Source organism: Xenopus laevis, chromosome 5L (genome assembly GCF_017654675.1).
Source record: "Xenopus laevis strain J_2021 chromosome 5L, Xenopus_laevis_v10.1, whole genome shotgun sequence".
Classification (NCBI taxonomy): domain Eukaryota; kingdom Metazoa; phylum Chordata; class Amphibia; order Anura; family Pipidae; genus Xenopus; species Xenopus laevis.
The window spans coordinates 44,681,301-44,696,815 of NC_054379.1; the positions used below are offsets into that span (position 1 = coordinate 44,681,301).

The following is a 15,515-nucleotide window of genomic DNA, read 5'->3' on the forward strand; positions in this document are numbered from 1 at the left end:
AAGAATACTAAAATAAGACCAAATATTTTGTTATTACTAATAGTGGCCACAATGGTGATGTTGGACAGCCAAATTGTAAATCAACTGACTTATAAATTAATTATTTCTAATGGAAATTTTGAATTACAAAAGGGTCCATTCTGTGTCTTAATATGCGCAGTTGCAGGCCATGGAACAGAAATTACCTGCTTTTCTTATCATTATAAAAAAACAAAACAAAATGTATTTGGTATAAAACTGTCTGTACTTCAGTAAACTAATGTATTTTATGGCTTTCTGGAAAGTTTGTTGGTTTGTCATTAAAATATGTTATGAAACAGTGGGTTCAAATGAACTGACTGCATGATATTCATTTATCTCATGCAATAGTTATATACATAGTTACATAGTTGTTTGGGGATAAAACAATGGTCTTTCTGCGTATCTCCCTAAATTGCTGATCGACAAAATTAGGCTAAATATGTAAGTAGAATTCAAAGTCAACTATTCGTCAATCTAAAACCTGCCAAATTGGTGTTTAGCCTATGTGGGACCTCCTACAATCAATTTGAACTTGTTTGGTGGACTTTTGAACTGAAATTTTTTTTTGTGAAAAAAACTCGAATCAAATTAGATTCGAATTCAATTCGCGTTTGCAGGACGATCCTATTCACCGAATTTAAAAATTCTAATTTTTTAATAAATTTTGATTGCCCATTTTTTTTTTGAATTTTGAGTTTATGGGAGTTTTTGGAAATTCCCATAAACTTGAAATCCGAGCCTTGATATATCTGCCCCTAAGTGTTGGGACAGTTGCCCTGGGCATGGGCTCCACATTTTCCAGGATTTGAGTAAAGATCTGGTGCCACTAGATAATCAGGGTGATGGGAAATTTTATCTATTGCCAATTGTTTTAAGGTGGGCCAAGCCAAAGGAAGGGAGCCAGTATATCGACAACTTTTTGTTAACAACAAAATTGTTAAACATGTCAGGATTCTGTATATTGTATTCACTCTTCTTAATGGCACCAGGAAAGACAAAGTTTGTTGAATGTAGGCCTAGTCAGTGGTTAACAGACTATATAAGCATTTACAAAGAACTTTGGTTGCAGTAGTACATAATTAAAAGGAGTTGTTCACCTTTAAATAATTTTTTAGTATGTCTGAGACAATTTGCAATTGATCTTCATTGTTTATTTTTGTGTTTTGTCCTTTATTTTCCTTTATGTTGAGCAGCCATATGGTTTCTAAGGTCTTGATTGCCTACCCATCCCCCCATCCTAAACTTGGCCACTAGCACACATTCACAGGCAGGTGTACACGTGCACCACCAGATAAGAGGTCTTTCTGTAATTAGTAGCACATATGTGCAACCTACTGAAACTATTAAAACATTTAGAAAAATCGTTTTTTTGATTTTGTGCTGCATGATATTACAACACCCAATGGAAAGTAGCATTGGTGGTCTCCTGAGATTTCATTATACAACTTGTTATCCAGAATGCTCAGGACCTGGGGTTTTCCAGATAAGGGGTCTGTATGTAATTTAGATCACCATACTTTGTCTACAAAAAAATTATTTAAACATTAAATAAACCAAATACAATTTTTTTACCTTCAGTAGGGATTTAATAATATCTTATTTGGGATCACGTACAAGGTACTGTTTTGTTACTACAAAGAAAAAAAGGAAATCATTTTTAAACATTTTTAATTGTTTGAATGGAGTCTATGGGAGATGGCCTTCATGTAATTTAGAGGTTTCTGGATAATGGGTTTCCAGATAACAAATCCAATATCTGTAATTGGTTTCCAAATAAAGGGTCCCATACCTGTGCAATGCATTATTAACAAAGTCATTTCAGTTAAGCATGTACCAGTTCTCATCAAACAGAAGCTAATGATATTTAAGCAATTTCTTTTGTGAAAAATCGAGTATTGAAACTTAAAATTCAATATCGGCTTCATCTCAGGGAAACTTTGTCAATATAATCATTTAAATATTCTGTACTATTTCTAAAGTGATCAAAGTACTCTTCGCTGTTCCCCCAATTTTTCCTCTCTTCGTGCAGGAATTGAAGTCAGATTGTGTTTGACAGTTCAGATATGTTGGAGTGTGCTCCCTTTGCTTTTGTATTAGAACGAACTCTCAAAACAACTAAATCTGCCACAAAACCTTCATGAACAGAGACACAATGCTCAGAGGGCAATAGTGAGGAGTCATTTGGTTATTTCAGAAATGGTACAGAATTTTGAATAGATTATTTCCATGAGATGAAAAATAATGAGTTAAAAATTAGCAGAAAGTAACAGTGAAAGCAGACTATGAAATAATCTTACCTATTGGCATAATGACTGTAACAGCTTTAGACTGTGGGCCCTGCCCTCTCCTGTTCGCTGCTCGTATTTTAAAAATGTAACGTTCCCCAGGGTGCAGGCCTTCAATTATGGTCGAAGAAGTTCTTCCAGAGTAGGACAAGGATTTGCCTCCAAATGGTTTGAGTGCAGGAGTATATGAGATGATGTATTCTAAAATGAATTTTTAAAAATAGATGAGTATCTGTCCATGCTCAAAACACATAACACATAGTCAGTGAAAACCAATTCAAAAGCTGTGAGATTTTTGGCTGGGAAAACTTCTTTCATGCCACAACTGCAAAATCATAAATCACAATTCCTTTTGGTTGATTTCCCTGCTCTTAAAATCTTGCTGTGCTAGTGGAATATTGCCTGAGAATTAATAGTACTGGAAAAGTGAATGTATGCTTCGAATGAGTGTGCTTTTTTTCCCCCTTTTTTTGCTATTAAAAAGGACATATACCTTCCATGGCTGTTGCTTCATCCAGTTATTGCTGGACTGCAATTCCCAACATTTTCCAGCATATTTTTGGGAGCTTTAGTCCGGCAATCATTGCAATGGGTTATTAAAGCAACAATTCACAATTAAACCTTTTTCTCTGCTCTTCAGGAGCAGCAGACCACTTGGTGCAAAAAAAGATATACCAATGAGAATCTTGCTTCCTCTGCATACAGTGTCGGACTGGGACACCAGGGGCCCACCCAAAAACCGTAGACCAGGGGCCCACTCTCAGTACTATTATTCTTTCTCTCCTCACTCAACCTCAATTCTCATAGTCTCTTTTCTTTACATACTATAATACTCTTATCTATTATTACATCTATTTAGCCTCTTTTTTCAAATAGAAATAGGGAATATCCATTAAATATGCCAAATGTTTAGCAGAATGAGGGCCCACTGACACCTGGGCCCACCAGGAGTTTTCCTAGTATGCTGGTGGGCCAGGCCAACACTGTGTGCATACACCTAACATATTTCTTCTTGGATTCATACAAAGGTTGCCAAATGCATTTGCAATTTTTAAATGCTTTGAGGACTATATCTAACCTGAAGTTTACATAATGATGAGATGACTGACTTACTGCTGGTAGGGATGAAGGGATGATTATCATTGGAGAATTCTATTGCATATGTAAGCTTAGGGATTGCCTTTTAGCAAGGTGTCTGTGCAATGCACCGAAATTGTAAATACATTACAGATGTTCAAGATGTAATTTACAAAATGACAAACACTATCATAGTTATTACCAAGCTGTTAGACATAAGGCTAAATCACTTACAGTTTAAATAGTTTAAATCAAGCTATTGAAACAGATTATCTCTAAACTGGGCTGGAGCTAGAGAAGGAAGGCCCCTAAATTTGTGGACCCCAATCTGTCAAGAAAAATGAGATAATTGAGGGTTTTCTAGCCTGCTTTTCTCCATTGCTTGTTGGACTACAGCTTCCAGTGCCTGTCTTTCAGGAGGATTATGTGAGTTTTTATATTTAAATTATGAACTATTAAATTATATTTTAACAACAGCTGGAGAAAATGCTGCATGTTACATTTGTTGGGAATATTCTTTTTCATATAAAATATCAGAACCTGCAGCGCTCCTGGTCTTGGGGGAAGTCGATTGTTGCACAAGCACAATCGCTGCAGGGCTTCATGATGGAAATCCTTAGCATTTAATGATAAACATATAAACTGTTACATAATATAATGTTTAATTTCTATATTTGGTTTTACCCAAGGGGAAACTTCAAAAGAGGCTGGCACAAGCCTGAACCCACGAAATAGTGAAGCCGGAGTCAGGTTGTAAAACAGTTAAAAAAGCTTACATTTATTTTCCATAACTAAGAAACAGGCCTGACGCGTTTCGTGTCTACCAAGGACACTTACTCATAGGCTAAATGTTCAACAATACACACACAGAATTTAAAAGAGAAATGGCCAATGGGAAATGAGTGGGTGGAGTTGAGGAAAAACTACAAATCCCAGAATCCAGTGAGAAAGACACACCTCCCAGGTTACAAAGGTTATCTTAATTATAGAATACAAAATGTTAAATTGTAATATGTAAAATACAAAGTGATTTGTCAAAAGGGAAAAAGAGAAAAGGGAAAAAAGGATCACTTTGTATTTGTACAAGCTTTGTAAGCTCATACAAAATGTCTTTGGATATAGCACATACTGGTTAAATAATCCGCCTAGTTTTTACCCAAGGGGCCCAGGGAACTACTGGTTCTACCCTGCCCTAAAACTAGTCCTGTAGAAAATGTCTACCCTGCATTTTATACTGCCTCTTTGTAGTAGGGATGAACTAAAGTTAAGCATTACATATCGTATATGCAGGCAGGTCCAGCATGATATTGGTGATATTGTTGATGTTGACCTAATTTTTCAGTCACATATTTGGTCAACCACTTATTTGTGGAGAGATTATCATAAAAAGTGAATTAATACAGTCCTCTAATAGTGACTTAAACATAATATTGTCCATGTTTCCAGTCTACTGCCTGTGCCAGGCCTGGACTGGCAATCTGTGGGTTCTGGCAAATGCCAGAGGGGCTGCTGTATGGTTCAATAGAAAGTTACCATATAGTGGGCTGGTAGGGGGCTGTTTGGAACTCTGTGTACTTGGAATGGCAGGGCCTGGCCTGTGCCATACATGAGAGAGCACCTGGATAACTGTCTTAAGATACAAATAAACCAGACACTTCTACAGTATACAGTCTAGAACTGGGCACAGGAAAAGGGTCATAATGTAGATGTGTTCATGGCTTTGCACTCTGACCTGTACATACATCATCGCATAAAAATTTTGCACGTTAAAATTATTTACATTGACTTCAATGTGTTTCGCAAATTTTTGCCGTTTCACAAGTTTTTTCCGCCGTTTCGCAAATTATTTTGCTCATCACTATTGATCAGCAGTAATTTCCCTATTGTTTTTAATTTGTTTATTATTCTTTTCCATTCTCTTGTTTCCCATATGTTGATCGTTTCACCATACTCTATTAATACTGTAGTAGGAAATCTACAGTAATAAGTTGATATTATTGGAAACAAAAGCAAAAGTGAACCATTTAAAAGAAGTATTTTTAGCAATGCTATAATACCTTCCATTGTTTGTTCTATGTTCATTTCTCCTCCAGAGTATGAGAGGATAATAAATGTGATGGAAAATGACATACAGTTTGAAATCTTACTAATATCTTTACCTTTAATCCTGCCATTGGCATCATCCAGGTCATCCCATTTTGCCATTACAGCTGTTCCTTTGCCCTTTATGGGCTCCACATCAAAGTTTTCAGGGGCACTTGTTGGAGCTTTTTTTTTTTTTTTAGAAAAAAAGGGAATGTTAATGATGGCCATTAATAAATCAATTTTCTTGGGAACAATTTGAAATTAATAAAATCGGTAGAAATAAAATAAACTGCCTAATACTAAAATGTTGAAAGGTAATCACAAAAACACTTAATTATCTAATTCTGAAAGCAGTTATACTACTATTTGCTAATAGTTATATTTCCTATTTGCTAAATTCAGAACTGGTATACAGTGGTCATGGGGCATTATAAATCACTACTAATTTCATTTCACTTAATCACTGATCCAAAAACCTAGACAATAGACAGACTATTAAAAGAAAAGCTGATCACATTGGGCCCTAGGCTAAATCCTAGGGTAGCCTGTGCATAATGCTAATGCCAAAGCACACTGAGCATGTGCAGAGTCACTGACACCCCTAACAAATTACAAGATGTTGAGCTCCTGTGACAACTTTATAGGCCTGTGATCATTACTGTTATATAGCTGCTAAACCTTTAGACTGGTGCACTCAGTTCAATATATAAAATACTGCACTACTCAGACCATGTAACATATTTTCCAAACTACAATGTTTACATACAGAAAGTCACAAGTTTTCAGTTGCGCTGGATATTTTAATTCCCTATATATATTTAATTCCACATATAAAGCATACCTCCCAACATTCTGAAACTAGAAAGAGGGATAAAATTAAAATGTTTTGTACTATGCCCATTTTATGGCCACACCCCCAAATACCACAACCATTTTACAAAATTTGACAGGCTATGGAAAGTTTGAACATATCAGGTTTTATGTGTTATTGCAGTGTATTGCCCTTTAAGCTGCAAGTCACAGTTTCCCCAAGAGACCAGCTAATCTTAAGTAGTTACAATTGTATCTTTGCTTATCTTAAATTGTTACAAACGTATCTAAGTGTAGCTGCCACATATTCTGGGCTCTCTGCCAAAAGCCTCTTATTTAATTAAGTTTTAGAAACTTTGCATCTTTTCCTGGCTGTTAGTGCAGGAGATCAAATAGCAAGACTTTTCAGTGACAATCCAGGACCATGGGTTGAGCTGTCAAAATCGTGACTGTCCGGCAAAAAACGGGACAGTTGGGAGGTATGATAAAGGGAAACAACAGTCTAATTTTCTTACAACTTATTCCACTCTAGAAGCAATAAGCAAGTAGAAGTGATTGTTCATACTGATGTTTTGCTTGGTTTCTGCTATGTTAAACTGACTTTGTCTGGCCATACACCCAGCTAATAAAGAAAAAAGATCCCACACTCAAGTCATGTCCTCTTGGAAACTAGAACATGCTGTAATGCTAGTTTATGGTACATGTTTCATTTGGGAGCTCATGAAGAAGTCATTGGAACATGGCACAGAACAATGGGAATTTAGCAGCATCTCCATAGAATATCACAGTGAATAAATCCATTTCACAGCAACATTAGATTAAACATTTATTACTTATTATAATATTTGCTTTAGACAAATGAAAAGGACAAAAGGGGACAAAATTGGAGATGCTATAAAATGCTGTCCTTTCTTTCTCTTGGATCATAACTACTTGAAGATAGTCTTTTAATGTTTTCTCATTTAACTAGAAGCTTACTTGTGATTTCAACAGAGATGAACCAAATCCACTTTTTTGGACTGAAAAACTAATCATCAGTTACATATACAAATAGGCACAAATCAGGGGGAAAAGCAACCGCAAAAAAAATTGTCACTATATGTAAACACATAATCCAACGTCACATGATTTTAAGGGTTAGGAGTCTGTTCAGCACTTGGCTTTGCTTTGTCCAAATTCTAATTTTGCCAAATAAGGCTAGGATTTGGCCGAATCTAGAGATTCAGTGCATTTCTAGATTACAGCAGGATGGATCTGAATTAATCTGAATTCTCAAAAGGAACAGTGCTCACTTGAAAGTCATGAAGGTTTTGGTTATACTTCTGGGTGTAACTTGCACGGCCAAAGTGGAGCATCCCTTAAAGTGTTCCCTTTTTGGGAGGTATGAAGTAGGCTTTTACAACAGTGGCAGGAGCAGGTAGTGGACAAGTGTCAGATTAGTGTAAAATGATTGGGTAATTATACTACTATACTAGAATTAGAAATATATTGTAAATGTAGGTGGAGATAAGACATACCAGATTCAGGGGTTCTTTGGAAAACAGAAGAGCTCCATTGGCCCTCAGTGCCTTCTAGAGAAATACGGACAGAAAATTCATACATAGCATCAGGATTTAATTTGTCCACCAAAGCACGCCTTGTGTTCACTTGCTTGTAATCCCATGTTGCAGACTCTCCCTTTTCTCTGTAGCGTACAGAGTACTGCCTGTAGGTATGAAAACTACTTTAAACATCTCAAAAAGACATTTTCAGTGGCAAAATAAAAGTTGACAGATAAAAAAAAGCTACTGATTTTTTTTTTTTTAAACTGCACAGGAAAATAATGTGTCTGCATTCTCCAGAATAGCATTTGAAATAAAATTAAATATTTATTAACATTTCATTTCCCAGGGCTAATGACTCTGAATAAGGTAACCCAAAATAACAGAACCAAGACCAAGAAATAAACACCATTTCACTGTGTGGTATGAGTTTCCAACAGACATTTACTTTTGGAATGTTGCCGATATTTCCAACCAATAATATAAAGAAAGCCATATTAGTGTGCACCCTTCACCTTATTAGGATTGTAGGCTGTACTTATCTATTGTTGTTCTATGTCTGTACACTTTGGTATTACATAAGACATGATTAATGAGGATGATGCTGTCTCCCTTAATTGTTCTTTTTACACAACTAGGTACATTTCTTTTGCTACAGCAAATGATTTCTAGCAAAGGATTTCAACAAAGAGCAACCTTCATGCAAGAGAAAGAAATAGTTACGGTATGTTTCTGCTAATTCTGTTTGTAACTTTTAGGAATAGCATGCAATGTGTACAGAATGGTGGGAAATTATTCATGAAAACCTGCACTATAGAGAATAGGTTTTTAATTTAGTAATTGAGCGATTTCAAGCTGTGTGCAGAACTGTCTGTGCACAGAAATATTTGTTGTGTGCCCTGAATTTAGAAGAGTTTAATAGGAAAGACTTGGTTTCCTAAAATAATAACTCAATAACTGAGTTGACTCTTTTGAGTGTCTCTGCTGGCATGCCTGGTGCCCACATCACACAAAAGACAACAACTTTTTTATTGCTACACCTTATAGAGGAAAAAAAAACATTTAAATGTGGCACCCACTACTTTCACTGTAAACTAATAGTATTTTCTTGTTGCTTCATGTTGTTTGTTAACTAATGGGTCTTAAAAAGAGCTTGCTGTAAATCCTGGCAATTAAACCAATAATCCTTATAATTCACTACAGTGCTGGACAGCTCCTTGGTGTAAAACCTGTGTAGGTGCACAAGCAGCTTTGCAGGAATAACTCCCTAAGACATTGTTACTGATTCACAATTGGATTAGACTTCTGTCTCATAAAGCCTATCTATCAGAGATTAAAAGACAGATTTATCAAAGTGTGAAATTAGAGTTTACAGTCGTAAAATTATGCCACTGTCTATTAATTCCTATGGGATTTTTAGGCATTTTTATCAAATGGTAAACTCTCACCTATTGATAAATACATCTCTAAAAAATCCCAGGGGAATGAACAGAGAGTGGCAGGATCCGAAGCCCCCGACTGGCAATCTGTGGGTTCTGGCAAATGTCAGATGCTATAGACAGTCACTCTATATTGGGCTGCTCCGTATACTTGGAATGCCAGGGCCTATTTTGACTCCCAGTCCAGACCTGGTGGTGAACATTAATTTCAAACTTTGATAAATCTGATAAAACTGACACTGTTTCTCAATCTCTTTATCATAATTTTCTTTGTTTATTGCTTGGTCTTTGTCTATATGTGACATAACTGCAGCGGTGTTACTTTCTCAGTTCCTAGCAGTAGTGTTAACCCCAGAGAGCATTGTCTGTGTTTCTATATCAATCCCCCGAAGCAGTGTTAACTAACTATTCTGCAATTCCCCTTAGGCAACTGTATTAGCCCACGAGTATCATATCATCATTTGCATTCTCAACCCAGTCCCATGGATAGATTACCTCCTCTGCCATCTTTTGGTCACAGGATGAATTTTCAATTCAAGTAATGATCCCTTGATACCAAAATGACCTCTCTGTCCTGGATTTGCAATTGGGTTCTCCATATTAACTCAGGATTATCCCCACCCTGCATTTATGTTAGCCCCGTGCCATTGGATTATCCTTCAGTATCAGATCTGCCCATCTCTATATAGCCCATGTTTCTATTCCATATTATCCCCTTCCCCTAACTCACACGGAACTGTTAACTTTTCTATCTGCCTCAATACATATACATACACAGAGCACATCTGCATCTGTATTAGTCACCTGTAGCAGGTAAAAGGATTAGCCTCCAGACCCACACTGTTTCATAGCCTCTGCCAGTTGAGTTAACCTTCCAGTTCCATATCTCATATCTGTACCTCAACCTTTACAGCATGATTTACAAACTAGTCTCAAAGTCACTTGCAGCAGCAGTTATGGCACAATCATAAAATGCAATTGTAATAAAATTACCTCATAAGATTGCATTCAAACAAAGGCAAGTGTATGTAGATACAAAGGCATCCCTAGTCCCGCTGCCATTCATCGTCCCCGTCCTGTCCCCTTCCTTTATGCACATGAGCAAAGGAAGCATCTGGTCCAGAGTACTGGGGATTTGTGCACAAGAAATTATAAAAACAAATGTATCTCCTGTTAATCCCCAGTGCTTCTGAACCAATGCGGGTGTAGTTGGGCGGTATGCTGACCCCTTAAAGATTTTGCCGCCCTAGGCCCGGGCCTTTGTGGCCTTTCCATAAATCTGGGCCTGATACAATACCACTGAACTATTAAGTGTATTTTCTTTGATTACTCTTCATTAACAGTTGGGCATGCCTGTAAGACATATATATTCTTACCTGTTTGAGCCAACCTTTGCAGACTTTTCATAGTCAGGGTCTATCCAGGAAACGAGTACAGACTGAGAAGATATGACTCTAACACTGACATCTTTTGGTTCCACAAAATGGGTTTCCTCTGAAATTGTATTTTAATAATAATGTTAGACATCACTTAAGTGCTGAAGGAACAAACATCAGTTCCACCATTTAGAATGGTCAATCACTGTCAATTAGGGATGCATTGAATCCACTATTTTGGATTCCTTTACGAAAGATTCGGCCGAATACCGAACCGAATCCAAACCCTAATTTGCACATGCAAATTAGGGGTGGGAAGGGGAAAATATTTTTTACTTATTTGTTTTGCGACCAAAATTCACAAGATTTCCCTCCCGCCCCTAATTTACATTTGCAAATTAGGATTCAGATTCGGTTCAGCTGGGCAGAAGGATTCGGCCAAATCCTGCTGAAAAAGGCTGAACCCTGGCCGAATCCCGAACCGAATCCTGGATTCGGTACATCCCTACTGTCAATGTCAGGCAGGTCTGCAATTGTAGAACAGGATCTGTGTCTGGGTCCTATTGGATCTTAGCCAATGACAATTTCAGTTAGCACTTTGTTATTTCCATGATAGCACAACCAACACATATCTAATTGTTGTAAGTGTATAGGCCTTTGGTGTCAGGTTCTCTGATGAGCCTTAGGATGTGAACTCTTCTAATAGACCAATTATCTTAAATATTCAAGAATAGTTTTTGAGGGGGTGGAAGGGGATACCCCACAATACAACTTGCTCCATAGGCTATGGATATCTCTTGAGAGACACATTTGGCATTAAGCCTAAAGAGTAAACTAACGTACCTCCAGTATTGATTTACGACTAGTAAACCATTTTGGTTAATAAACTAAGAATCTTTTAAGCTAACACACAATTTCTTATGAACTTTTTTTTAAAAATATTTTTTTTGTTTTAACATGATGAACTACTGTTTTTGAGTTATCTTGTGGGCAATAAAGGGTTGAGATTTTCTCCTCACTTTATTTATTTTCAGCGGTCCCCAACCTTTTATGGCCCGGTGACCGGTGAAGAGTCCGGGGGGGGTTGGGGGAGTTGGGAGGGGGTCAGGAGGGGTCAGTGTCCAATTCTGGCGGGTCGGCGTCCAATTCGGCGCGCCACGCTAATTGTTCACTAGGCTCGGCGGCCCAGTTGCAGACTGTCCTCAGCAGGTTCTGGCCCGCGGCCCGGCGGTTGGGTATCCCTCCCTCAAAGGACCTGGGGGACTAGTAAGGGGAATAGTCTGACTTTGGTTCTTCTATTAGACCATGATTCTTTCAGGTCTAATCAGGTTGTATTGCCCATGTTTTTTGCTGAATGCTTAAATATTGCACTGATGTGCCCATCTTTCTGTTTTTTGCGAATTGGCATTGAGAATAAATTTTCGCAAATGAGACTGGTGTTTGCGTGAGTGTGCCCACTGTGCGAGGTTGTTGTGTGCGAAAATATCGTTGATAGTAACTTCAATTTGCAATTGCTAAACTGTTTTGCGAATATTTTCTCCACCACCAAAGTTGTAGTGTAATTTAAACGCAATTTGCCATTTTTGCCATATTTAAAAATCTCTTATAGATATGAGTAGTGTGAAAAAAAAATCGCAATTCTGTTTGCACATTCTTATTCAGCTTTATAAATGTAACCATGTACAGTGCAAATATATTCACTGTGCGAACCAATCTGCCCTGAGCAAACTTTATAAATGAGCCCTACAGAGTTCAAGTCATCAATTTTAAAAATGCAAGACTATTCTTAATGGCTACTATGTTCAAGTTATATTCATTGTTATCTCCTTACAGTTAAATATAGGAACCACTAGATATAAAATAATTCCATACTTGGATAGTAACCTTTTTATCTGCATATGGTGCTACCACAACTTCCAACATTTTCCCTCTAGCTTTGATAGAGGAGGAGGTTAGGAGCTGCAGTTCCACAGCCGCTGAAGCTTCTATGAGCTTAAATGCATATCATATATTATTATTTCATATTACGACTTGTTCCTTTCATTTTGTAATTTTCTCTTTATTTATTTACTGATTTTCCTTTTGTGTTTTTCCATGTCCCAAGAAGCTGAAGAACCCATTTCTATACCAGCAAATCTGCAAAGGATCTATATTTCTGGCACTGAAAACAAGGCTTACAAGAAAATGTTGAGATAAAAAATGCTTTTGGTTGGGTAAATTGTCATTAACATATGACTGTGCAGTTGAACATATCAGCACGTTATGTATTATCTCGCAAAAAAAGGGAAATAGACAGTCCTCCAGGGACAGACCTCTAGCATCTTATATACAGAGTTCAAAAAAATCCAAATATGTTCTGCATAAATGTCAACAAGACCCTAACAATTTCCTGAAGCATCAAAGGTGCTATTAAATATATTTTCTTTGAAGGAGTCAAACAGATCACGTTGGCAGCAATTCATAAAGTTCAGCTCCCCTGCTGTGACCCCAAATGCCAAAGATAAAATCCCGAGAGCAGGGCAGCTGTTAACCTACTGTGCACGCAAAACTAATTTAACCAATACACACGTTTGCATTTCTTTCATAAAACTTAAGCTACTGTACTATAATATTGTTCTACAGGAAAATGCAAGACATTTCGCAGAAAGCTTGTATGTCGTGGGCCTTGTGTTAAAGCAGTTTCAAATAAAAGGTGGCATAAAAGGCCTCCCCAGTGTTGTTGTTGACATATGTTGTATATTTTAGAACAGCACCACAGGTAGCCACTTCCGCACGCTAAGAAATAAGACAACACCTGCACAATTCTTTGTAGTCAATTTTAATGAGCTAATATATGAGTTTTATAGTAGAAGTTAATATGTTTTTCATGATGTGCATACTGTGATACAGGTATGGGATCCACTGTCAGGAAACCAGTTATTCGGAAAGCTCCAAATTAAAGGAAAGCAGTCTCCCATGGACTCCATTTTAATCAAATAATTCACATTTTTAAAAATGATCCTTTTCCTCTATAATAATAAAACAGTACATGTTATTTGATCCGAACTAAGATATAATTAATCCTTATTGGAGGCAAAACAATCCTATTGGATTTATTTAATTATTTTATGTATACTTAAAGGGATACTGTCATGGAAAAACATGTTTTTTTCAAAACGCATCAGTTAATAGTACTACTCCAGCAGAATTCTGCACTGAAATCCATTTCTCAAAAGAGCAAACTGATTTTTTATATTCAATTTTGAAATCTGACATGGGGCTGGACATTTTCCCAGCTGCCCCAGTCATGTGACTTGTGCCTGCACTTGCTTTCTGGCAGGCTGCTGTTTTTCCTTCTCAATTTAACTGAATGTGTCTCAGTGGGACATGGGTTTTTACTATTGCATGTTGTTCTTAGATCTACCAGGCAGCTGTTATCTTGTGTTAGGGAGCTGTTATCTGGTTACCTTCCCATTGTTCTTTTCTTTGGCTGCTGGGGGGGGGGGGAAGGGAGGGTGTGATATCACTCCAACTTGCAGTAGAGCAGTGAAGAGTGACTGAAGTTTATCAGAGCACAAGTCACATGACCAGGGGCAGCTGGGAAATTGACAAAATGTCTAGCCCCATGTCAGATTTCAAATTGAATATAAAAAAATCTGTTTGCTTTTTTGAGAAATGGATTTCAGCGCAAAATTCTGCTGGAGCAGCACTATTCATCGATTCATTTTGAAAAAAATGATTTTTCCCATGACAGTATCCCTTTAAGCTATGGAGATCCACATTGTGGAAAGATCCCTTATCTGGAAAACCCCAGGTCTCAAGCATTCTGGATAACAGGTCCCATATCTGTAACATATATCTGCAACAGTCCAATATGTTCCTTTAGTTGCCTAACAATACACAGAGATATAGATACAGCTAACGAAATATAGAATGGACAAATCCTTTATGAGGGGGACCTGTTTATATCAATTAGTTTGTCCCATTTTTTCCCGTGATAAATTATATTATTGATTTCCTCTGTGCATATGGCCACCAATGAATCAGCAAATTCAAGTAAAAACACATGTTGCTGTCCTGGCATGGAGATTTGTTAAAAGAAAAACACCTGTTTAGATTATTTTTGGTATTCTTTGATTATTTAATAAAATCTGAGACAGACATTTTAATAAAAAAATAAAAAAATCATATTTCTGTCTTGTCTGATCTTTTCTTGCAAATCTTTTGTGTTTGTGCAGTTTAACTCCCAACATCATTTGCCTCATGCTGTGGCTTTAGTGCTACTGTTTGGCTGGATATCAAAGAAACGGGCTGACATACCTGGAATTTTAAGCTTTGTAACAGCTGCCCGAAATACTGGCTGGCTTTTCCTCTGAGAATTCATTGACGGTAGGGAGACCACATGCACTGACTCAGATGCTGTAGAAAGCAGGAAAACTGGATATTAAAAGTCATAACTGACCCCCCTCACTTCATCTCGTAACATCTCATATTACTCTACACATCAGTATGACCACTGGATTTGATATAAATATTTCAATACTTTGTGGTAAAACAAGGACCTTTAACGGATTATGGTACAGAAATATAGAGCATGGGCAGCAACAGAGTCATGAATCTGTGCATAGGTTACAGTTTTTTTTCCCCTTTCCTTTTCTGAGGTTTAGTTAACTTTTACAAACATAAAATATAGAGGTGACATGCCTTTTTACTCACTACCAACAATCCCATGAGGACGGTCACATGAAAACTTGAGAAGATGGAGATGACAAGCAAACCCTAACAACTGGCAAGGACCAGTACACTGGCAAGGACCAGTTTTTAAGTGAGGTGATTATTTACCCCGAAGGCCTATTGATAGTAAGTAAGTTTGTAGATAAGATGAAAAAAGGCACATGTCCA

General features: G+C 37.2%; 1 protein-coding gene across 1 annotated transcript in view; it reads right to left on the reverse strand.

The window, feature by feature from the left end:
• fndc1.L (fibronectin type III domain containing 1 L homeolog) overlaps window positions 1-15,515 on the reverse strand; it is a 109,358-nt gene that overhangs the window by 50,204 nt on the left and 43,639 nt on the right. The window contains exons 3-7 of the mRNA XM_041562712.1: window positions 14,934-15,032; window positions 10,635-10,752; window positions 7,796-7,983; window positions 5,543-5,650; window positions 2,319-2,507 (exon numbers count right to left, since the gene is read on the reverse strand). Coding sequence (XP_041418646.1) covers window positions 2,319-2,507; window positions 5,543-5,650; window positions 7,796-7,983; window positions 10,635-10,752; window positions 14,934-15,032 — 702 coding nt within the window. The remainder of the gene's footprint in view (window positions 1-2,318; window positions 2,508-5,542; window positions 5,651-7,795; window positions 7,984-10,634; window positions 10,753-14,933; window positions 15,033-15,515) is intronic.